Source organism: Ambystoma mexicanum, chromosome 6p (assembly GCF_040938575.1).
Source record: "Ambystoma mexicanum isolate Mex_15411 chromosome 6p, UKY_AmexF1_1, whole genome shotgun sequence".
In the NCBI taxonomy this organism is placed as follows: Eukaryota; Metazoa; Chordata; class Amphibia; order Caudata; family Ambystomatidae; genus Ambystoma; species Ambystoma mexicanum.
The window spans coordinates 106,900,996-106,926,835 of record NC_090935.1 but is presented as its reverse complement, the minus strand read 5'-3'; the positions used below and the strand labels follow the sequence as shown (position 1 = coordinate 106,926,835).

The window sequence follows — 25,840 nt, the reverse complement described above, 5'->3', positions numbered from 1 at the left end:
TCAGCAAAGTGACTGGCTTTTGCCTTTTTGATAGCGGTCTGATGAATAGTACATACCTACACATAGGCAAGTTTAGCAGATGGTTCAGAGTACCTGTGCCATCTCTGTTCAGCCTGCCGACATTGTTGTTTCAACAGCCTAAGTTCTGTTGAGAACCAGGGAGGTTTAGCACATACGGCAGAGAGCCTGGAAGGGGCCAGGATTTCAGCTGTTTCCTGTATTGCATAAATCATGGTAATCACCTGCCATGCCCATTTGAGTGAAAACTTCAATTGAGTTAGAGATGGACTTGAGAGAAACGTTAGACCAGCGTCATTGAGTTGTAAGTAGGGACTTAGGTCTGAGTTGAGAAAAGAAGAGAAAAGGTAGCAGGTAGTGATCAGACCAGAGAAACGGCCATGGGGGATAGATGTGGAGTTTGTTGAATTCAGAAAAAATAATATCTAGTTGCTTCCCACCCGTGTGGGTGGGACTGTGATTTCTCAAGGTGAGGGTGCAGTTGGCCAGTGAGGAGACCAGCTTATTGGCTTGCTGATCAAGAGGGTTGTTAGGGTGTAAGTTAAAGTCACCAAGTATGACTAGTTTCGAATAAGTCAGAGATAGATCAGCAACTAGCTGTGCAAAGTCCTCCAAGAATTGATTGGTAGCGGATCCAGGACGGGGATAGGCGATTAAGAAATGTGTTGAATTTTCAGGTGAAACCTGGATCCTAACTAAGAGTAGTTCACGGGTAAGGGCAATAGTGGGACAACTTAAGGACTTCTTAAATGTGATGGCAACGCCACCCCCCATTTTGGTGGCAGGTCGATCAAGTTGTAAAATGCAATAGTAAGGAGCAAGCATTTGGGCTATGTCTGGGCCAGAAGTAGTGGTGAACCAGGTTTCTGTTATACATAGTACATCGGGCTTGAGGTCGTCCAGAATAGCGTGAATATCATCACTATGGGCAACCGCTGACCTGGCATTAATAAGGAGGCCTTTCAGATGAGGAGTGAGTAAAGCATTTTTCTCACTGCTTTTTGGGACAATTAATAGTAAAACCTAGAGGCTAGAATACGTTTTAAGGGGCCAAGGCAGTCATCTCATTATGCAAGTAAATTTGGCGGGAGAGAGCACTACACTTGCCTAAAACAGCGGTTTGGGCCCAGCGGTTTCAGCACGCTGTCGGCATGCCCACAGCGCCTGTCCGCTGCCCGGGTGTTCTCTCCAGCACATTTATCCCACGAGGAGGGAGCAGCTGATTGCGCACGAACACTCAGTTAATAGAAGAAGAAAGAGGACTCACTAGAACATGTGAGTAGGTAAAAACAGATAAAGGAGAGAGCCTCAATCAATAAGGTTTTCAATACAATTTTAAACAGTCATATTTCATCAGGTATCATTTAAAAGAATAACGTAATAAAAGCGAGTGGCTTTAAAAAGAACTTCCTCAAGTAAGGAGTAGCCTCACCTCTCACCTCAGCGCACGCACATTTATGCTGCGGGGGAGAGAGCAGTTGATCACGCACGAACGAGCAATTAATAGAAGAAGAAACAGGACTCACTAGAACGTGCGAGTAAGTGAAAACAGACAAAGGAGATAGCCTCAATCAATAAAGGTTTCAATACAGTTTTAAACAGTCATATTTCATCAGGTATCATTTAAAAGAATAACATAATAAAAGCGAGCAAACTGAGTTGCTTTAAAAAGCAGTTCCCAAGTAAGGCGCAGCCTCACCTCTCCTCTTGGAAGCAAGACGATGCGTAGCAACACAGGTTCAATCCCCGGCACCACGCTTATAAACCTCTGGGCATTACACACGTTATAAATAACCAAATACGATTACAATTCTCAACCCCCCCACATTTCAAAAACCATGCCTTCATTTTCTCCACTCCATCCAACAATACTATCAAGACCGACAAAAACACAAGAAAGAAAATGCATTTAAATGACCACCATTAGTTGGTCATTGTTCCTCACAGCATGCAGCCTTAAGCAGCCTCCCCTTCCAGTCACCCACCATTCCCACCACTTGAGGGAGACTCGTAGGGCTATATCCAGCCACACTCCCCCGGCCATTATCTGTACAGACACTGTGTCTGCAGCAATCCGTGATTAATTGCAGAAGACACAGATCACTGCCAAGCGTGGCTTTGTTACTGCTCGTCAATGAGCGTTATGTCCCAGGCAGTCTAGACACATGAACCAGAACATCGCGCAGCACCTGCAAGATAGCTCAGCATGTTGTGACACTGGTGTGTTACCAACGCAGCCCTGGTCCAAATCCCCAGTAGGGGAGAAGTTAAATAAATAAAGGAGTTGTGACCTCCGCGTGTGGGTCTGCAATGTCATATTAAAAAATGGTCATCAAAGTGAGCCTGCAAGTATTTTAGCCATTGCACAAAAATAACACTCTAGTTCTAGACCCAAAATAGATCAGATACATGAAATATTACATGATCTTGATAATTCAAGAGCTATACCAAGAAAATGTCCCTTGATTTCATTCAGGCTTATTCATCCATCAATCTATTATTAGGCACATATGTCTAAAGGACTTAAAAAGGTGGAAACGGATGAGGCTATCCTACGTCAGTTCTTTCACTTCGGGACATAATGAAAAATATCATCACCCTCCGCCGACTTTCTGAAATACTGGCTAACCGTGAACCAGATATCTGGAGAGGAAACGGCTTTGATTGGCCAATAATAATCCACAGTTTATTGTTTTTATGTAGGGCTTGCAGTCCTGAGACGGAAGGAAGGAAGGAAGGAAGGAAGGAAGGAAGGAAGGAAGGAAGGAAGGAGGGAAGGAGGGAGGGAGGGAGGGAAGGAGGGAAGGAGGGAAGGAGGGAAGGAAGGAAGGAAGGAAGGAAGGAAGGAAGGAAGGAAGGAAGGAAGGAAGGAAGGAAGGAAGGAAGGAAGGAAGGAAAGAAATAATCACGAAAATAATCACCCTTGAGGGGTAAGAGTAAAGGAAGGGAGCTGCATAAGGAAGAGCCTTGGTAGTGGAAGGGTCTTTCACCAAAATCATTTGAACTATCTGCAGGAATAGCTCTCTTTGGAAGGCCCCAATATGTATCTGGCCACATGGTAAAGGACCAATATATTCATCGGGTAGTTTGAGTGCATGGTCGTGGAGAACTTCATGAATGAGGGATCAAGTTCTAACTCTAGACAGCAGGATGCCAATGGAGAAACTAGAAGGCAGTAGTAATGTGTTACATTTCTTTAAGGCCCAGGATGAGGCATGCTACAAAGTTTCTTACACATTGGAGTGTGCCTAAGGCATTGTTTGGGAGATCACCACAAACATTGTTGCAATAGTCAATTCTGGAGATAATGATGGCAAGGACTGGGTGTTCCAGTGCAGTGGTTGCAGTAGAGACATGATCCCATAAATAAGAAAGCGAAGTTGGAAGGAAGCATTTCTTGTCACAGAATTGATCTTGGATATGAATGAAAGCTTCTGAGTAATTTGACTTCCAGGTTGGGGATTTTCCCTTTGGGAGTTTGAGGAGAAGCTCAGTTGGAAGGAGATTGAGGCGTAGTAACAATTCCGATTTACATGCATGGAAGCATAGCCATGTGTGTATACTTCTGAGCCGCAGAGCTGAATATCGGCAAGGCCGTCAAGGGGCCAACATCAATTTCCAGCTTCATCAACTGCAGATATGAAACTGAGTGTCTCTCTAGGACCTCGGTAGATGGAAAGATGTCTAAAATCCAAGTGTGATGCATATTCAGGGTCTAAAAATGAAGATTTTAAAAAGCAGCTAAAAATGAAGATTTGTAATCATACCCATATATTATTTTAGAGATTGCCTAATCGCAGGTCTTGGGAATGATACTGACGTACTCGCCCCTTGTGTGGCCGCGACCTTTGGGACAGTGATGGCGTGGGCATTTGGGAGTGCTTGTTCAAGTATTCAATTTAGAGATTTTCTACTCTCCTTTGGTTGGTATTAAATCTCAGATTGAGAGGGTCAATGTTTGAGGATCAGACACCTGAGAGGAAAAGGACAAGAGCCGTGGAGCGTCCCAGGGCGCGTCCTATGGCGGATTGACAGTGGGTATATGCCGTTGGATCTCTTAGCAGACGTTGCACAGAGCTGCAGCGCAGAATGTTTGTGCATACATTTAAATCCCAGTGTGGCAAATGTGTCGGTGACTTAGCCTGCCTATTGTCAGATGGAGGTAAGAGTGCAATCGAGAAAGTGTCATGTGCTAACAGTAGCAAATGAAATGACTTTATTCATGAGGTTGTAATGGGAGAACCCTGGGGATGGGAGCTGCTATATTTGTCTCATTTTGTGAGAACTAGCGTATTCTTTAAAGTCTTGACAAGCAGAACTTGAGGTCAAATATATCTTGTAGCTATAGCTTGGTACTGTGCTACCTAGGCTTAGAAAAAGTTGTAAAATGATGTAATCGAGATGATGTTGTCACAGGGATAGGTTGAGCAGAGAAGAGACATCTCCCTGGTCGATGCCCAGCAATAAAGGTGGCGTAACACTATAACTCAGTGTTGACACGGTCAGCAAGGAGCATAGACCAGACCCCAAGAAGTAGAAGAGGACGTCCAGAGTCTGTATATCATTATATCTCAGAGGCCTGAGAAAATCAGAGCTATACATAAGAGCAAGACCTCACAGCCTGCATGGGAGTGTCTTTCTGAGGTTGGGGAAGGGACTAAACATTGAGTAAGAGCTGAGAAAACCTTGGCCCAGTAGGGAGCCCTGTGACCAGTGTCACTGTGGCATGGAGACACAAGCTAACTTCACGCATACCTGCTTCCCCAAAGCCACACGTAGAATGTTATTTTAAAAGAGAACATGGCAAATGTGAGTGTAAGACCTTGCATACACCTTGTCCAATGGCACAGCCCACATTTGCCAGGTTCTCCAAATCTCTTCATGCTGTGCCCTTCTTCAATGTTCTCTTATTCATTGCCCCTTGCCAAAAACATTGGTGGGAGCAGGCATACCGATGGCTGTTACCCGTGCAGATAGCTTGCATGAGGTCAGGGAGTTATAGTGGAACTGTTTTTATTTATTTATTTTATTTGTTGCATTTGTGAATATGTTGAATATGCTGTGGCTGCTGGGATGCTGAAGGGCTGCCTGGCAGGTATAGTATCCATGGATGTCCAGCACACGCTGCCATCTAGGGTGCAACATTGTCCTCATGCACTGCATTGCTCCTTGCACACTTCCCACCTATTCCTGCTACAACCAGAGCATGAGGGTATTAGGTAATAAAATTGTGGCAAAAATATCGGCGGTAAAAAAAATTATGGCAAAAATGCCATGGTTTGACCCGGCAAATGTGTACCCCATTATAGCATAAATGGTATAATGGGTCCGGGGGTTGCGGGGGCGTCCCCCGCATCCTTTACATGATTGTGGCTGCCGTGATATTTTGTATCCACAGCCATTTTTGCCACGATTTTAAGACATGGAACCAGCATGAGCTATACCCACCACACATCACATTATGATCCTCGCGGTGCTGTCTACTGTTTGTGGTACGTATAACGGTTTGGCACTTAAAACGACAAGAGTAGTTGGGGGCACTGGTGTGCAGGTCTTGCTTTGCCTCTAAAGCCCCCCATTTTCACCTGGCCTCAGTAACCAGTGCTCCCTGACCATGCGACACTTATCAGCTGCACCACAAGCATAAGCAGCCCACAGCCTCAACTGAATACATTAATGAGAGAGTTAATTAATTTGTTTTCATCAAATGTTTTATTAGAGGGTATCTACGTTCATAAAATCTCCCTGACATTTATTTGTATTTATAGGGAAACAAACTTGAAAGTGAAACAGTCCTTGACTATTACCGGGGATATGGGCGCAGACCTGAAACAGATGTCTGCTTTCAATGGTGAGTGCTCTTTTTGAAAAGAAAAATGAATAATCTTATGGACAGCACATGATGTGTATCTCAAAAGTTTTTGAATTTCTCCACATCAGTTGCACTTTGTTTTTGGGGACATGTGCCTTGTTCCCATGGTATCCTCATTGCATGCCCTCTTCTGGCGGTTAGTTGGCATTACCCCCAACTTAGTATGGAGCTGGAGATGCATAATTTAGGGTCTGCAAAAGTCTTTCACTTGTTTAGCCCTGCTTGTTCCACCTTTCATAGACAACGAAAGGCAATCATATACAAGGAGATAACTGGTAGGATAAAAAAGTAGGTAACATTAAAAATCCACATTCTATTATGTACCTTAAAAAACATTAAAAAAGTAATTTCAATATATAAATATCAATCCCATTACGTCCGTGCTTGCCTCCTAGTTTTCGGTGCTGTGAATTTGGAGCCGCAGGCACCAAAAGACGGCGCGGGAATCTCCTTGTAGATGGTACTCCGGAGTGTCCAATGTTGGCGTGATTTACGATATCTTGTGGCTACGTGGGCCTTCATGATGGGGTGGAGTAATGGCTGTGTCAAGAAGGAAACATAAGATGGCTGGTGTGCCTATGAGTCTGAAATATCTTAGAAGTTGGCAGAATTGAAGGGCATCTGAATTAATGAGACGGCGGTGATATCCCTGAGAAGTAGTATGATAATTCCTCACCCACATGTGGACATGACGTGGATGCCTCATCGATTCCACATGCTGCTCTTTTCCTGAGCATTTGTCCATTTTGGTGGAACAGACTGTGGCGTGTGCAAGAGCTTGAGATAGTCATTGTGTGCGTGAGGAGCTATACCACAGCATACAAACCCCTGAGGAATGCCCTTCATGTATGGGCGTATAGACAGAAAATATGTTGGTTTGGGGCATACGACTGTGATTATGTGCATTGAAATAATTAATGTTTCTTTTTTGCAATCAGACCCCCACCTGTGAGGCTAAGAACCTCAGGGTCATCTTTGACTCCACGCTTTACTTTTCTTCCCACATCTCTGATGGTTCTAAAAAGTTAAACTTCCAACTGCACCTCATCAGAGGTATTCTGCCTTTCCTCTCCTTCCCTCAGAAGCTCTCTGTATCTCGAGCCCTGTTTCTCACTAGGCTGGATTACTGCAACAGCCTCTTTCTAAATCTACGTGCTTATCCTCTCCGCCCTTTGCAACTCATCCAGAACAGGACTGCGAGACTTGTCCTGGGCCTCAAGCCCTGGGATCGTATCTCTCCATCGGATAAGCCATTTGAGGTAGAGGAATGCGCTGAAGTGTTTCATGTTGTGTTTGGATATTATCTCGTTTATATTTGAATGTTTTCTCCAGTATGTCTTTTTATGTTTTTTAAGGTACATAATAAAGTGTGGAATTTTTAATGTCATCTAATGTTTTATCCTACCAGTTCTCTCCATGTATATGATTGCCTCTTGTCTACGATGTTATATTGCCCAATCAGTAGGCATTGTCAATCACCTCCCAGACATTGTATTGTTCTGTTTGAGATTTTGATCTTTCATTTCAAACACGCATCATATGAATACATTGTGAAAAATTCCTGAGCCACCCACAGAACATTCTTGAGCCATCAACAAAATATGACATCCCACCCTATACATGCAAATCTGTGAATGCAAAGAAGTGAAATGGGGTGATAGGGGGTAATAGACAGATGCAGAGGTGTAGAGATGCAGAGATGCAGAGGTGTACATGAAAGCATGATCAATTACAGTACAAAAGATAATTTGGCGTTTCTGTGTTCATCCATCTTCTCGTTGTTACCTTTTGCTCTAGAAGAAGTTCCATCAATGCTATATAGGAATGAAACATGTCAGCCTAGTCGGGAATACTAAGACACTCAACCTAGGACTAATTGAAATCAAGGACATTTGGATAGAACATTTGTCCTGAGAGTATACGAAAGTGAATTAAGTGTCTCCAGATGCAACATAAGGATAATTGTACATGATGTGGTAGAATAGAACTAGGCAGAAAGGAAAATATGGGCTAATGTCATACGGAATAATACGAATTGATCTATGTTAAAGTCATAAAGTGATGTACATTTTTGATTTGCCATTTTATTTTATTTATGTATGCTTATAACTAGTAGAAAATAACATGTATAAATGTGCTTATGTATTAGTCTTCATTGTAGTTAATGTGTAGAACACAGGTCTAATACGAGGACCAAAGTGTCTAAAGTGAATACTTTTGATGTCCAGTAAAAACCTAGCAAGCCAGGTGTCTTAGAGATGTCTTAAAGGTGTCTTAGAGATCCATTCTCCAGAACCTCCTAGATTCAGAAACTCAATATTTCATTCCTAAACTGGATCAAGCTGTTGGAAAATGGGATCAATGTATTTGAATGCTAACGGAGGATAAAGAGTGGGAGTAGGTTCTGGAAGTGAACATATTGGAATGGTCTTATCATTTTTAGAAACTTTGTCATAGTTACTGTACCGCTCAGAAATTACGTCCTTTGCCACATAGTAGAGCTATATCCTCGATGTCCCCGGATAAAGGTAATAAAGCCTATATGTTTTTGATTCCTCCCAAACAAATGTCTTTCTGGAGTGAGATTCTGATTTATGTACACTATTTATTTATTTGCATATTTAAAGCGCTAACACAGCCGGGGGCATCGAGGCACTGTTACAGGAATATGTCCATTAGTTATTTATAATGCGCTGAATACCCAGAGGTTACTAAGTGCGGACCTGGGCATCGAACCTGTGTTGCTCTGCATCATCTTGTTTCCAAGGCGAGCACATTGCCACTGAGCTATACTCCCGGGACGATAGTTTGTTAAATATTCAACCACAATCAGTACCAGATACGTTAATTTTATGTTACTTTCCTGCTGGTAATTGGAAGAGTCTGTGGGTTATGCAACATTTGTATAGTTTCATACGTTTCCGGTGAAAATGATCTTGCAGATCTGGATTATTCCAGCTGCACCAGATGTCAATGAAAGGAAAAGATAGCATTTGAATTGAAATCCTACCTCTTAGTTCTGTTTGTTCGGAGATCGTGGTTACGGTCCTGGCTGTCATCAAAATAAGATGTCCTGCCTTTGCCTAAAGCAGTCAGTTTGTATGCTTGTCTGTATGTGGTTTGAGTGGTGCTGGAGCTTGCTGTTGGGGAATGTGAGTGGCGAGTGGTTGGGAGGTCCGGCTACCACTAGGTCATGTTAGGTCGCAATATAGAGTTTTGTTTTAAATTAGATATGTATTTCTTTGGTAAAAGTGTCTGTGTAGAATCTTTGTGCATTCTGCTGTTAGTATGATAATCACATTTGTTAGTTTAAATATATGAAACCAAATATATATATGTTGTACAATATTATAATGCTGGCATTTAAATAACTGATTGAATGCTGCTATGTGTTGCGTATGTCTTAATCTTGTGTAAGATTGATTTTCAGTATGACACAGTCATGTTTTTTGTACCAGCAGTTGTTGGATTTTATGTGGGGCCTGCTTGTCAGATGGCCACTTGAGGGCCTATGCCTGGTCCTTTTATATGTCGGTTTGGTGCAGCTCTGTTTTGTACCCCTGAGGTGGGGCATCACCCGGCCTCACCGGCTCCTAGTTTCTGGGTCCGAGTTCTTTACCTGATTCTGCACCCTGTTACCATGCTCAGATCTCTGCCAGGGGTGCAACATGCAAACCATGTCCACACAGCCTCTGCGCTGCATCTCACAAGTGCTGTACACTTGCTCTTCAAGAAGCTATTGGGGGGATTTACATCCTTGGTGGCGGTGGAACCTCTTCATACCCCCAAACAACCATTTAGGCTTTTCTTGCTGTCCTTTCCCGGGGCACTTTAATAAAGTTCAGGAAAGGGTGTAGTTCTATTTCCAGGACATCCAGATTGTCAGAAGGAGAAAGGTATCTTGTTACATATGATGTGGAATTGTGTCAGGGTGAGGGATTTTTGGAATGACCTGCTGGATAGAATTGATTTGATATGGAATATTGTATATCTGAGAACCCCATCTACAGTGCTCTTGAAATCCCCACAACATTGTAGGTTTATTGGTTGTGCAGTGTTAGGTTGGATTAATAAAGTCCTCTTGGTCACAACCAGACAAATATTAAAAGTCTGGAAAACCAGGAAAAAACCATGTGTGGCAGAATGGCTAGTTAATGTACACATTCTCTCAAATTTTGAGAAGATAAAGTTTAAAAAGCAGCATAGAGAGGATGTCTATGTGGAACAGTGGGGACCGTTTAATGAATTTTATGACTGAAGATTAGACAGAGTATGAGAATTTGCTTGTTGTCGTCTGTTAAGGTGGTAGTTTGTATTGTGTATATGCGTCTGGTCATGTCTTAAGTGTTTTTTGTTATAACTTTTTTTTTTCTCATCTGTTATTTGTAAAGCCATTGTTAGATGTTAGTGATTTGGTATTAATTTTTTGCTTCAAATGTGCTATTGCTTTTTATTCTGATTGTTATTTACTTATAAGGATGGTTTTATTCTGCTGCATTGCATATGCTACTTGTGTGTGGTTTATTTGTTTATTGTTACCTATTAAAAAAAAAATAAAGAGATTAAAAATGTTTTTTAAAAAAAGAGTTCCTGGCATGTATGTTATGTTATTCTATTCCTAAATATCACTAAAAAGACAAGGGTATGAAAGCGCTCACAAATAGATCAGGCAGGGATTGGATTGTGTGAAACTGCCAAAGAAGAGCTCTTGTGTTCATAAAATAAAGTAGGGTATCTTTTTTAATGGGTATATTTTTTTCGGCTTTGAGATTATCAGGAAGGCCATTCCCCCTGCGAAATCGGGAGGGTAATGAGGTTCAGCTTAGAGGAACGAAAATATGTAGGCAGAAAGTAAGACTTTAACCTTGTTGCTAGGTGTTTCGGTGTAGACTTGTGGACACATTTATAGGAGATGGTTGCCACCATTAACACTATTCCGGCTTGAATTGGCAATTTTGTATTTGTATGTATATATTTGTAAAGCGTATTGAACTGTTAGGTATCTAAGCGATGAAGGACCATGGAAAAAGCACCGATTAAATGGTAACAAAAAAAGAGGACCTCCAGATACATAAGCGCGGATTGAAGCGCTATTGCACTAGATTTTAACATATAGCTTTTTATATCTGAGGATTCTAACTTTGAATTTCAATTTTTCCATATAAACTCAGGAATGTATCCTCCCCACCCCCATAGTTTATACAGTCTGTAGAAGTGTCTCGTTCAGGGATATGAGTTATTTTCACAAACTTCAGGTCTCTACAGAGAATGTGATATCAATAGTGCTCTTCTTGTAGCTCTAATTCTTGTAAGTCTCGGGAGGATAGCTCAGGAACAATGCGCTCACCTTGGAAGCAAGACGACATGGTGCAACACAGGTTTGATCCCTGGGTCCGTGCTAAGAAACCTCTGGGTATTAAGCCTGTTATAAATAACCAATTAAAATAATCAGTTAGCCCTGAATCCACTAATTTGGGCATCTCTCCACTGTATATAATCTTTTTAGGCTGATACAGAGAATCTGCTGAAAGATGGCATGAGTACGCCTAGTTTGCAACATCATCATTAGTTTGGACTATTAGGTGTCGCTATGCCTAAAACTATTGCATTGGAGTAGAGAGAGGGAGGGATGACGTATGAGAGGGGACACAGAGTCTCTAAGTGTTGATTGGTCATGTGCCCACCCATTCCTGCCTCTGCCCGTCTAAAAAACCTTGTCATGGGATGTCCTTCAGCTCGCTTTAATCAAGCCTAACCATCAGGTTTTGCATTCAGCGTGCCTGCCAAAATTCAAAGTAGTCTTCTGAGAGTTAATGAGAGTTAATGACTTAAGAGGAGTTGTAAACACGCTAATGGGGTAATAAAAATGGCCTGCCTTCAGCCACTTGATTAATAAGCAATCTGTGTGTCATTCACTGAAGTCAATGGGCCATTGACTGCAGGTAGGGAAACTTCCTTCTCTCATATAGTCAAATTGGAACTAAACTGTAAAAAAAAGGGGGCAGTAGCAATACTTCATAGAAGAAACCACAAATATCCACATGAATAAATATTAATGGCAACAGAACAGAGCAAGTATTTCCCAGGCAACCTTGTGATACAACTGAACTAGAGAACGCAGTATGCCTCCTAAATGGCTTTATGGCACCAATATCTCAGCAGACATAAGCCATCCTAACTCTCACCAGCACCTCAGCGCATCCCTTCAAAGTGGGAACAAACACGGCAGCCTCACCGTTGTGCCGGCCAATTGCTCAGCCACTACCTTACCTCTCTGTCTGACCTCTGGTTCACATCTGCACCTCCTTCACTCACTACGTCAATTTCTCCTCCTAGACAGTCGGCCACATAAGCGAACACGGCAGGGAATTTGTGGTAGAATCAGGGTAGCGCCAAAGGAGAGCACCCAGACCGAATCTTTGCAACACAGAGGAGATGAGGGGAGCACAGCAAGCCGCACAGTGGTGCATGCACTCACACTAAATGCACACACTTGCAGCCACTCCCCTGTGGCTGGTTGCCACACAATCAGACGTGAATACGGCACCCATATACCAGGCATTATATTAGTTGCGTTCAGAACCTACTGTGTCCCGGGCAATAGGATTCACATAGGAAGATCTGGATTCCCCCAAATATCTGTGAGTAGTGTTAGCAGGGGATACCATATTGAGGTGTGAATCAACAATTATACCCAAAGTCTTGATCTTTGGAGGGTTCAGGAAGGTCTGAGAATCAAGCGATAAGGATGAAACATGATTGAAGTTATTCCTGGAGGAACTACAAGAGCTTAATAATGTATACTGTTTTTTTCACATTTCACATTTAGGCTTAGGCATTTTCTATTCTGCATCCAACACTTGATGACAAAATACATATAATGTAGATGTTTATTAACGTGAATTAGCTCTCCAGTGAGCTTAAATACTGAGTATCATCAGCATAGCAGTGGTATCCCACATCAAGACTGTGGAAAGTCATGGAAATTGAAAGTAAGCGTCCCTGTGACGGAGTGAGACTCTACAGAATAAATGAGTAGTAATATACATAGACATTAGGCATTAAGGAAGACCAGGAAGCCACAGATGTATGGACTTTCCTCTAATGTATATACTCTGTTTGGGTTGCCTAGGAGACGCCTCGTGAGGAGGGGAATGCGGAGGACGAGGTGTTGACGTGGGCTTACTGAGGAGGAGAAGGACGACGGTTGAGAGGTCGCGGACGAAATGAAGGGGAGAGAAGAGATGGAGAAAAGAAAAGTGTAAATGAAACTGACGAGGCGATTCTTCGCGAGCGGCACAGACGTTACTTCGAGGCATTGAAAGCCGGCTGACAACGGAAGGTGAAATTGACAAGGCGATTCTCCGCGGGCTGCAGAGACGTGGCTTCGCGACTTTCACAGTTGGCTGACAAGGAATGGTGAAATTGACGAAGTGATTCACGACGAGCCGAGATAAAGTAGCTGCAGGCTGCCGGGTCTTAGATTCCCAATTTCCAAGATACAAAGCTGCCGGAGGTGAGTGAGAGAGAGGAAGGGAGAGAGAGAATGCTGCGTGTTAAACGTGAAGGAAGGAGAGGATTCGAGCGACTGTTGCCGCAGGATGACTGTTAAAGTTAGCGCCGTTGCGCATTTAGTGAAGATCTCACGGATGTCGAGTGAGATCTCCAGGGCAGATTGAAGTTAAGAAATAAGCGCCGTTGCGCCAGCATTAATTTTAAAAGTCTTAATCAACATTACGGAGAGAAGACGAAGTCAAGCAGGGCAAAGTAAAGGTCGAGAGAGTTACTGATAAGAAAGAGAGAGAGAGAGAGGAAATGTGGAGTGCTGTAAGAGGCAATAGCACCCATACCTGAAGACCAAGCTTTGGCAGTGAAAGTAATGAAAGAGCTACTCCCAAACTGTTCAGCTTCATGGGCTAATACAGGAAGATTCCAGCAAAAGAGTACATGTAACGTGACAATACAAAATACTTATCACTGGCAGCAACTAAGAGACCTATGCTAGCTAGAGTTCTGAAACCACAAGGGAGTTAAGGAAGAGAACGGAGGAAGAGATATAGGCAGCTCACTGAGAGAAGGCATTAGGAAACAGGAAGAAAGGGAACTGAAAGAAAAGAGACATTAAGTCATAGTCTTAAAGAGTTCAAAGGAAAAGAAGTTGGAAACATATATCCACAGACTCTTACCTGAATCTAAAGTGGCACCTTGTTCCTGCTGAAGGGCATCCAGTTCAAGAAAAGACGTATCCTTTTCAATCTAAAAAAAGAAAGAAAACGTTAAAAAAAAAAAATAAAAGAAAGGATTAACGTTGTAATCCACAACCTACGTATTGGCTCTGAGTCTCATTCATGTTTTTAAAACAATAGTGTGACAAGTGGTGTCAGAAGTGGGATTCTGAGAACGTCATGGAGGACCTTATTAAGACCCTTTCCGAGGGACAACAGATGCTACAACAGGCCATACAGATGCAGAATCAGCAAGCACAAGCAGATAGATTAGCGTTTCAACAGGCATTACAAATGCAGCAAGCGCAGTTGTTGGAAGTCACCCATATCAGGAATAATCCACAAGTCCCTACTTCAGTATTACAAAAATACTCAGTAGGAGAAGACCCAGCCCATTTCTTCGTAAACTTCGAGAGGGTCGCTCGAAATGCCCAATGGCCTACCGAGAGATGGTGCCACTACATCGCACCATTGATGACCGGTGAGATGCAGTCAGCTTATCAGACCGCAAATCCCACGGGGGATACCACATATGGAGACATGAAGAAGGTGGTCCTAGAACGGATGGGACACGATGAGGAGACCTATCGTATCAAGTTCAGAGAGGTCAAGCTGGGGGGGGAGGAGACCCCAAGACAGTTGTTCTACCGAGTGAAGGAGCTGGCCGAGAAGTGGTTGCAACCCACTGTGTCCTCACCGACTGAGATATTGGAAAAGGTCATAATGGAACAATTCGTAGAAGGGCTACCCGGCCCAATACAACGATGGGTCAAACAACACCATAGATTAACGTTGTTGGAGGCAGTGGAAGTAGCGGCAGCATACCAAAAGGCGGGACAGGGCCGGGTGTTGACCTACACAGCAAGTTCTAAACCACACGTCATGATGAATAAACACACACCCCAGTCAAGATGGCCTCATTCCATGTTGAGAAAACCCGAAGGGGAGAACCTCCGGATCAGACCTAGCAGTGAGGGACCCTCAAATTATCGTACCACGACAACGTCTCTTCGAGGCCCACAATGCTTTGATTGTGGAGAATGGGGACACCTCGCCAGATTCTGTCCAAAGAAACCAAAACCAGAACCAATGGATGTGAGTGTACTTGAAACTATGAAAGAGAGAGACTACCCGGAAACTTTACACGGAAGACAGTCTCAATACTTGTATACCTGTGAGGCGGAGGTCGACGGGAAGCCTACCACAGCTCTAGTTGATTCAGGAAGTCTGCAGACAGCGGTGACATCAGATCTGGTAGGTGATAGTCCTCATTCAGCAGGGGAAATTCCTATTAGATGTGTGCATGGGGATATAAAAGCTTACCCTGCAAGAAAGATACAAATCAGGGTGGGTGGAGAAACAGTCGGGGTGAAAGCAGCAGTACTACCCAGTCTACCGAAACCCTTACTGATTGGCTCCGATCTACCGAAATTCTCTAAACTAATTCATGAGATTGAGAAGAGCTGGTGGGAAATGGCCCCTTTTCATGGAGAGGAAATAACCTCCCCGTACCCCAAACCTCAGAAGAGTCGGAAACTAAAGAGGAAGATGAAGGAGGAGTGGAGAACTAGGAATGTGTGCCCAGTATCCGTAGATTGGAGGTTGGATGAGGAGGGCGATAGTTTCAGAACCGCTCAGGACCTAGATCCATTACTCCAATATGCACGAGAGCGGGCTAAAGAGGTTTCACATGGAGAAGGTCCTCATTTCATCAAGGAAAAGGGGCTACTGTATAGAGTGAGCCAATCTAGGAGTGGAGATGTGCTGAAGCAGTTGTTGGTACCCAGCAAATATTATACCACGGTTCTAGAAGTCGCTCATTTACAGGTCGGGGAGGGACATCTAGGAACTGAAAAGACCTCTAAGAAGATTTTAGATAGATTCTACTGGCCAGGGATATACCAGCAGGTGGCTAGATTTTGTCAGGCATGCGAGGAATGTCAAAAGAAAAATAGAGCGAACATCAAGAAAGCACCTTTGCAACCAATGCCGTTGGTACTTGAACCCTTCAGCCGGATAGGAATTGATGTTGTCGGACCCATGGAGCCGACCCGAAGAGGTCATAAATACATACTTGTTATTGTAGACTATGCTACAAGGTATCCGGAAGCTTTTCCCCTAAAGGCAACAAATACGCAACAAATATGTGATGTCCTAGTTCCCTTCATTGGACGAGTGGGAATTCCTAGAGAAATTGTCACGGACCGTGGAACCAACTTCATGTCCAACGTTCTGAAGCAAGTCTGTGAAACCCTAAAAATTGATCATTTAAAGACAGCAGTTTATCACCCACAGACCGATGGTTTGGTGGAACGCTATAACCAAACAATCAAGCAAATGTTACGGAAGACAACTTCGCCCGAGAGCAAAGACTGGGACAGGATGCTACCCTGGATATTGATGTCCCTGAGGAACACTCCCCAGTCGTCAACAGGCTTTTCACCCTTCGAACTGTTGTTCGGGAGACCGGTAAGGACTCTATTAGATGTGTTGAAGGAAAACTGGGAAGAGCAGTCGGATAATGAGGTATCGTTGACTGAATATGCCTCCCAATTACGGGAGAGAATAGAGAAACTACAGGCTATAGCTAGCAATAACCTGCTCCAAGCTCAGATAAACCAAGAACGGTATTACAATCAAAAGGCCCAGCTACGTACCTTTAAAACAGGAGATCAGTTCTTGGTACTACTACCCACTTCAGACAATAAGATGTTGGCTACCTGGAAGGGGCCTTTTGAGATTCAAGAAGTGTTAGGGCCATTAACCTACAAAGTGAAACAACCTGGCACTAGATTGTCGTGTCAAACATATCATGTCAATTTACTAAAAAAATGGATACCACCGATTCAACCTATAGCTATGATTTCTAGTGAACCCGCATCGGAAGAACATTTTCCCCAGCTTAAAGAAAGAATAGGAGTTGAAAGTTTGAATATCAATCCTGAACTGAAACCTACCGAAAAGACGGAGCTGTCCCATCTCTTGCAAGAATTTGCAGAAATCTTTTCTTCTCTTCCAGGGAGAACTAATCTAACGTGTCATCACATAACCACCAAACCCGGCTCTGTAGTTCGTCTCAGACCCTACGGAATTCCTGAGGCAAAGATACAGGCTATCAACCAAGAAGTGAAAGAAATGTTAGATTTAGGGATCATTGAACCATCATACAGTGACTGGAGCTCTCCGGTGGTCTTAGTACCAAAGTCGGACGGCACCGTAAGATTTTGTATGGATTTCCGGAAGGTAAACGAAGTTTCTAAATTTGATGCCTACCCCATGCCACGAATAGAGGACCTCTTGAATAACCTGGGAAAGGCCAAGTTTCTCACTACCATTGACCTAACCAAAGGTTATTGGCAGATTCCTTTGTTACCATCGGACAAAGAAAAGACGGCATTTGCAACACCTACCGGATTATATCAATTCACGGTACTACCCTTTGGCTTACATGGGGCTCCGGAAACCTTTCAGAGGCTGATGAACCATCAAGTAAAAGGACATGAAAATTATGTCGGAGCATATCTGGATGACATCATCATTTACAGTCAGAGCTGGGAGGAACATCTAACCCATCTACGGAAGATGTTTGAGACTCTGAGGGAGGCCGGATTGCACATAAACCCCAAAAAGACTCATGTGGCAACCTTTCATACGAAATATCTGGGGTATTATGTGGGTCAAGGGATGATAAAGCCACAAGAGGAGAAAGTGAAGGCCATAAAGCAATTAAAATTCCCTGAAACACCGAAGCAAGTAAGGGCCTTTCTGGGGTTTGTGGGGTACTACAGAAGGTTTATTCCGCATTTTTCCACGTTGGCTTCTCCTTTAACGGACCTATTAAAAAAACCCACTGGGAATAGAAAAGCTTGGAAAACGGATGAAACCATGAGGGCCTTCAATGGCTTAAAAGAGGCTCTAACTAATCAAGCGGTTTTACACTGTCCTGATTTTAGCACACCATTTGTTCTACAAACGGATGCTTCAGGTACAGGATTGGGAGCCGTACTTTACCAAAATGAAGGGGGAAGAGAAAGGCCTGTCCTATTCATAAGCAGAAAGTTACTACCTCATGAACTAAGCTACCCAACCATCGAGAAGGAATGTCTGGCAGTCAAGTGGGCCATTGAAACACTTAGGTATTACCTACTTGGTCGAGAGTTTACACTGATAACTGACCATGCACCGTTAGTTTGGTTATCCCGAAACAAAGACTCGAACCAAAGAGTGTTGAGGTGGTTCCTTTCCCTTCAGCCCTTCTCATTTAAAACTGTTCACCAACCGGGGAAGATGCTTTCACGGGCTGATTTCTTGTCCAGAGCAGAAACCCTTCCCGAGCGTAAGGGCTTAGTAGAGGGGGTGTGACGGAGTGAGACTCTACAGAATAAATGAGTAGTAATATACATAGACATTAGGCATTAAGGAAGACCAGGAAGCCACAGATGTATGGACTTTCCTCTAATGTATATACTCTGTTTGGGTTGCCTAGGAGACGCCTCGTGAGGAGGGGAATGCGGAGGACGAGGTGTTGACGTGGGCTTACTGAGGAGGAGAAGGACGACGGTTGAGAGGTCGCGGACGAAATGAAGGGGAGAGAAGAGATGGAGAAAAGAAAAGTGTAAATGAAACTGACGAGGCGATTCTTCGCGAGCGGCACAGACGTTACTTCGAGGCATTGAAAGCCGGCTGACAACGGAAGGTGAAATTGACGAGGCGATTCTCCGCGGGCTGCAGAGACGTGGCTTCGCGACTTTCACAGTTGGCTGACAAGGAATGGTGAAATTGACGAAGTGATTCACGACGAGCCGAGATAAAGTAGCTGCAGGCTGCCGGGTCTTAGATTCCCAATTTCCAAGATACAAAGCTGCCGGAGGTGAGTGAGAGAGAGGAAGGGAGAGAGAGAATGCTGCGTGTTAAACGTGAAGGAAGGAGAGGATTCGAGCGACTGTTGCCGCAGGATGACTGTTAAAGTTAGCGCCGTTGCGCATTTAGTGAAGATCTCACGGATGTCGAGTGAGATCTCCAGGGCAGATTGAAGTTAAGAAATAAGCGCCGTTGCGCCAGCATTAATTTTAAAAGTCTTAATCAACATTACGGAGAGAAGACGAAGTCAAGCAGGGCAAAGTAAAGGTCGAGAGAGTTACTGATAAGAAAGAGAGAGAGAGAGAGGAAATGTGGAGCGCTGTAAGAGGCAATAGCACCCATACCTGAAGACCAAGCTTTGGCTTTGGCAGTGAAAGTAATGAAAGAGCTACTCCCAAACTGTTCAGCTTCATGGGCTAATACAGGAAGATTCCAGCAAAAGAGTACATGTAACGTGACAATACGTGACAATACAAAATACTTATCACTGGCAGCAACTAAGAGACCTATGCTAGCTAGAGTTCTGAAACCACAAGGGAGTTAAGGAAGAGAACGGAGGAAGAGATATAGGCAGCTCACTGAGAGAAGGCATTAGGAAACAGGAAGAAAGGGAACTGAAAGAAAAGAGACATTAAGTCATAGTCTTAAAGAGTTCAAAGGAAAAGAAGTTGGAAACATATATCCACAGACTCTTACCTGAATCTAAAGTGGCCACTTGTTCCTGCTGAAGGGCATCCAGTTCAAGAAAAGACGTATCCTTTTCAATCTAAAAAAAGAAAGAAAACGTTAAAAAAAAAAAATAAAAGAAAGGATTAACGTTGTAATCCACAACCTACGTATTGGCTCTGAGTCTCATTCATGTTTTTAAAACAATAGTGTGACAGTCCCCCAATAAGTTAGTTAACCCCCCTCAATGACAGGCAATAAAGGACACACCCCAGGAGGGAATGAGTCCAAGACCAAGTGCGGTTGAAGTTAAGAGACTGTTATCTAGATCGCCATAAGGGATGCAAAGGACTCTGCAAACTCCGAGAGCGTTCTGTCTGACAATAGCAAAGACAGTTAGTTATATTACAAATACACGTCATGCATGAGCTAAGCTATAGGGGCCACATAGTCTTGGGGATTGGATGGTGACGTCTAGCTACTATGTTAACTATATGCCCGGTGCTCCATGATTGGCGGGGATCCACATGGTGGTATCACGACGTGCTTGGGTCAGCTGGGCTCGTCGGGGTGGAGCTCCAGGGCACTGGCTGTCAACGAAGATTCACCACTATGGTTCTAGAAATTTGCCCTTGTGGCCATTCATGCACATTCATCACACTCATCTATACCAAGTTGTTATGTAAAACTTCTAACACATCAATCTAATACCTGGGTGGGGACACTGGGAAGCAGTATGCAATACGAGGCGTCCTTCATACATCATCGTAAAGTTGTTATTAACAAAGAGCACAGTCTCATGGGTCCAGGTGTCTTGTCAGGGGGCACGGGTCAAGTTACCTTCATCATTTTATCCTGTTAGATGCAGTAAATGATGGCTCTGGGGGATGTTTGCACAAGGACGGATAACTGTCTTCGTGGTCTGTTGAATTTGGGGTGAACTAGAATACAATTAGGTCAGAGGGGGCACATAGCTGGCACCTCCAAGGTGGCGGGATTTAGGACCGGGTAGCTCGTAATTCACTTGGCCTGGCCATGGCAGTACACAGTGGTTGTATGTCGGCCTCTGACATGGGGGAGGTAAATACTTGAAGCGGGTCCAGCAGGAATGCGGGGAGGTGAAGCTGTGCTGTTCAAACACCAGCAAGCCCCGGCGGGCCTTGGCGGGTGGAGCGGGAGATTTGTTTGTTTGTTTGTTTATTAGATGGCCTTGTAACTTTGTGCGAGTCTCTATTCACTGGGCTGTACAAGTACTATTAGAGAGGACAGATTGTTAGGGCTGGGGGCATTAGTAAAGTACACATTTCTGCCGTTTCCATGTGCTTACATTACTAGGTTCATAAAATGGAATTTTTTCATTGGCACATACATTACATAACGTTAGTCAGTCTGATGCTTGCAACTCATGAGGAAGGTGAACATACAACAAACGTGAGGTAGTACCAGGTTGGGTTATATACTCAGGAGCAAGAAAACAATGTGTTAATCTAACATTTTGATTATAGTAAAAACTGGCTCAATGCCCTAGATGGCTAACATGCAGTATAACATATTTCATCACATCATACGCAAGCATTTTATATATTGCTTTTTCGTTACCCTTTTTACAATAGCAGCAAACATTAGTCGGTACAGGGCGGATTTTCGAGTGATCATACATTAGGCATCAGAACATGGAGGTGTCTTGGATGTGGGCGGGGGCCACCTCGCTTTAATACGAGTAACTGGCGTTATATGTTTTAATACTTTTCAACACACATTGTAGTAGCATGGATAAGACTGAGAAACTCGAATGTTTTACATTCATGTTCAATCTCTCATTTGGGGGGACTGGGCTAGGGGTCATGAGCACCATATATCACAAGCGCGGGGGTTAAGCGCAGGGTCAGGGTATACTTGATAGGAACGACTTTTGTTCTTTCCCAGACCCCAACTACAAGTCTGGTCACTTTTAGGGCAATGATGTACTGCGGAAGGTAAATGATACAGTGTTTGTTCTGTTACTTGTTCGTGTCTCGTTGCTCGTGAGAACGGGCCTTCAGCGGATCTGCCATGGAGTGGGGGATGGGGGGAAGTGCAGGACTCTCTGTACGCGGTCAAGTAGGGGCTGAGTTGCAGCGTTTGTACGCAGGCTGTTCTACTGAGGCCTGGGTTCAGTATACTCAAAATGGAGTCTCGGTGTGTTGCAAAATGTTGTCTATGTATGCTAAAAGGCGAGCCGTGCAGCCTCACATGTCGATCCGCAGACACCCTGCCTCCCGGGCCCAGCTGCATGGGGGTTGCCGACGAGTCATGAGCATCACGTAGGTCGGCCATGTGGAGGAGAGGGGTCCTAAAGACCTGTCCTCCCATACAAAATGCTGGGTGCACACATAAACAGTAAAGATGATAAGTTTGACCCATCTTGGGCTGTATGTTTCATAGCTATTGGGTCAGTAGTTATTCCTTCTAGGCTAAGCCCTGCGTCCTAAAACCATGTCAGAGCATTATTTGACACCCCCGCAAAGAAGACGCTGCAACTGACGGTGAACTATCTTCATCCTGAGACTACCTATTTGCTGCCCATTTCAGTTTCTCCCTTCATGTCCTTTTTATTCTGTCCCTCTTTGCCCTGTCTGGCAGCACTCAGTTTTTGGCTCGGAAGCCCCATATTTCATGTTATAGTTGCATTTCCTCCATCATAATCCATGGCTCCTTGCCTTTGTGTTCAGGTTTCTGGTCAATGGCCATACAGATAATTACATCTTGGCCCAGGCGGAGACTTCTGCATCAGCCTCCAATCAGCCTTTCCATTGGTTCACTCTTCGTTCCCCTGCGTGGGAGTGAACATGTGTTTAAGGCTGTTACTTTGAGTCATCCTATCTAAGTGTAGCCTTTATGCTTGGCAGTCACGACACTCAGTCATTGGGTTGTCCATTGTCAACTGTAGTGCAGTGTATGTGTAAGCATTCCATGCCCTCCAAGGCTTAATCCGTAAAGTATGAGTGCCATGATGTCTGTGAGTGGGTGCTTGTTTAGGAATCACTTTGATCCAATAGAGCAGATACGTGCCCTCCTTTTCAGTATTGTTCATCTTAGGGTATATGTTTTCCAGTCAATGTGAACCTATGACTCCTGACCCCTGGCTCCCCACATCATCTGTCCTTGATCATTGCTGACCTGCTGAAGAATATCTCCATCTTCTCTCACAAATAGATAAATAGGATGTGTCTGCAAGCAAGGCCTGAATGGTCACTCCCTCTCCCTTTCTGGACCCCAGTCTTTCTGTTACATAGACGATCCCTTTTTACTCATGTGTTAAGTCCGCTGACCTTTTAGTTGTGATGCCCTGATATTTTCCCCTTTGAATTCCATCCTTCTTCTCAGTGGGGAATGCAACGTTTATGTAGATACAGGTCTTGTGGACCCCGAATGCGGGGGCTTCTGGTAGTGTGCTTTCTAGTCTCACAGGCTAGGTAGGACTACCCAGATGTTCTGCTTCTATATGGTGACAATGTACATTAAAATGGTGGCTGCATAAGCTCTAGCCATTTTGGCTCACATGAAGCCTTTTTTCTGCCTGAAGGCTCTAAAGAGGTATCTCTAGTTGGTTGTGAAGCCGGAATGCAGGCAAATGTACTTTGTTGCCCTTGTGTGATTGGATGGAGACCGGAAACTGTGTTGTAGGCTCATTTCTGATTCAAGCTCCTCTGTGGGGTAGGGCTGCCTGGTAATTTCTTAGAATGCCCATCCCTGTGTGATTCTGGCAAGATCCCTGCAAAGGTTTGTGAGTGGTGGCCAGCACTGATCAGCAAACCTTTGAATGATGCAAGAGTGGGTGACTGGAGATTAGGGTCATATCTTACTCCTGGTTTAGAGATATAAGCTGGCACTCTGTCCCAATACTTGGTTAACTACTGCGATGTGATTCTGAAGCACCATCTGGGATGACTTGGTAGCCAAAGGCGAAAGAAGCTCTGCATCACCATCTCTTGGATGCTAAGAAACCTTACGATGAAGCTTGACCTTTCTGATGACCAGAAGGGACCATGTACATAGCTCCTTCCCCTTGACTTGCTCTGATTGCTTTTGTGTTCTCATCAGACTTCAAGGACTCACTCATGCTGCATGAACCCAGAACCAGAGCACCACAATCTTTGTACATCCCAGGTCTTCTAATGGGTACCCTTACGCAACAAGGGAGCATTGCCCTGGATCCTGTCCCTTTGGCCATGGTCTTCAGTTTCGGACATATCCCATGCAGGCTAACACTGTAATCACTTTAGCTTCTCACATCAGAGCCACTCTCTAATTTACAGATAAGCGTGCTGGTCAGTCATCTTCTCGTTCAGGATCTTGTTTTAGGGGGTCACGACATTTTTCTCAGGGTCTTCTTTCTGCTTCTCCATTTCTTTGAGGTCTGCATACCAACCTTGAGCTCGCTCAACCTGCCCAAACAAAAGCATCTTTTTTCACCCGCCATGAAGGCTCAAAGGTTTGAGGGGTATGGGTACTCCGGTAGTCTTAGTGCAAAGGTTTCCACTGGAAACACTGTCCAGCCCTTGCTACATTAGTGTTGTTATCCAATGGAATTAGGGAGTGAGGCATCAGAGGTAAGGGATCCGGTCAGGTTTCTCCTGGTTACACACATTGTATGGTATTATGACGCAATGGGTAGGAGTATGAAATGGGCATACCTCTGTTATCCGTAAGTAACGTTTCTATGTTTATTATCTGTCTTCTCTGAAAGTGGGGTTGTCACAGGTTGTCCTTGAGTTTCTACAGTAGCCATTACATAGCGTTAAACATGTCTCTTTATGAATAACCTTGACAGCCATTTTACACAACTGCTGTTGCATCACAATCACCAGAGCTGACATGTGCATGCCCTTTCCTTCTCTTTTAGGTGAGATTGTGTGTGAAGCCCCGAATAACAAGCTGGATCGGTTCACGGGGACTCTGACGTACAAGAAAGCAAAGTACTCGCTGGACAATGAGAAGATCTTGCTCCGTGGCTGCACCCTAAGGAATACCGAATGGTGCTTCGGCATCGTCATCTTTGCTGGTATGTTAGAGGGGCACGTTCTTGCACACTGGTACCAACATTTTGTTGTATTGTATTGCATTGTATTGTAGTAGTCATTTATAAAGTGCCTTTTCCCCATTTGTATGGTCTCAAAGCACTTTGTGATAGGAATGCCCTCGGAGACCGGAATCCAGGTATGGGAAAGTTCTCATAGGAGGCTTAAGATGCATGTGTGCATTTGACGAAGATTAGGAGTGCTGACTAGGCTTCAGTAAGCAACCCAAGAGGTCAGGCATCTGGACGATGTGAGAAACCTGAAGGTGTCTCATCCGCTAGTCCCCGGGGATCTGTCATCCAGGTGGCCAGGACACGGCCATCGCCATTGGATCCAGTTCCTGGGGGTGGACCAGTGAGGGAGGATCACCTGGATGAGAAGTCTTCCGGGAGTGGAAGTGGGACATCGAAGGTTGAGACGCAATGTTCACTTTCCTGTAACACCTTTTCCCCATACCTTGAATCTCAACCCCCCCCCCTTTTCAGACATGAACACTTTCTCACGGACAGTTCCTTGTGAGCAACAATGGATAAACACCAGAGCCGTATACCTGACTTGTCCCCACACCCTGATCAGGCAAGGTCAGGTAATCACTAATCATTGCACACACCTGACTCCATCACACTTCCCCACACGGATAAAAGGCAGAGCAAGAAGGCACACTCTGATTGAGGAAAAGAACACGAGGAAGCAGCAGTTCTAAGTTAGCGATTTAACACCAGGATAAAAGGCAGCAAGACCGTAGTGGGTTGCAAGGATGGAAGTACCCTTGACCTCTAGAAATCATTATTTTTACGAGCCTTGGAAAGTGAGAAACCTAAGACTGGGAACTGAAGCTGAACAAGCCTTTGCTGGGCATCAAAGTTATCCGGGGTGCTCCTGTGTCGATAACCCAGGTTGGGAGGAGTGATTGCCGCCATGGTACTGTCCATTGGCTCCTGCAAGAAAACCGCACCAGTAGAAGCAGCACAACTGGAGATTCGGAGAAACAACTACGAAATCAGCTAGTGTTTGAATCAAGGTTGCAAGAGGCAACATTGTGTGAAGAAATCCACAAAGGACTGTGTTTGAAGCACATTAAATGAGAGGTGCGAACAAGTGGAAACTAAAGGAGTGAGTGTACTTTGACTAAGCCAAAA

General features: G+C 44.2%; 1 protein-coding gene across 1 annotated transcript in view; it reads left to right on the top strand.

The window, feature by feature from the left end:
• LOC138511251 (phospholipid-transporting ATPase ID-like) overlaps window positions 1-25,840 on the top strand; it is a 668,434-nt gene that overhangs the window by 436,199 nt on the left and 206,395 nt on the right. The window contains exons 9-10 of the mRNA XM_069626794.1: window positions 5,787-5,869; window positions 24,527-24,685. Of these exons, the coding sequence (XP_069482895.1) occupies window positions 5,787-5,869; window positions 24,527-24,685 (242 nt within the window). The remainder of the gene's footprint in view (window positions 1-5,786; window positions 5,870-24,526; window positions 24,686-25,840) is intronic.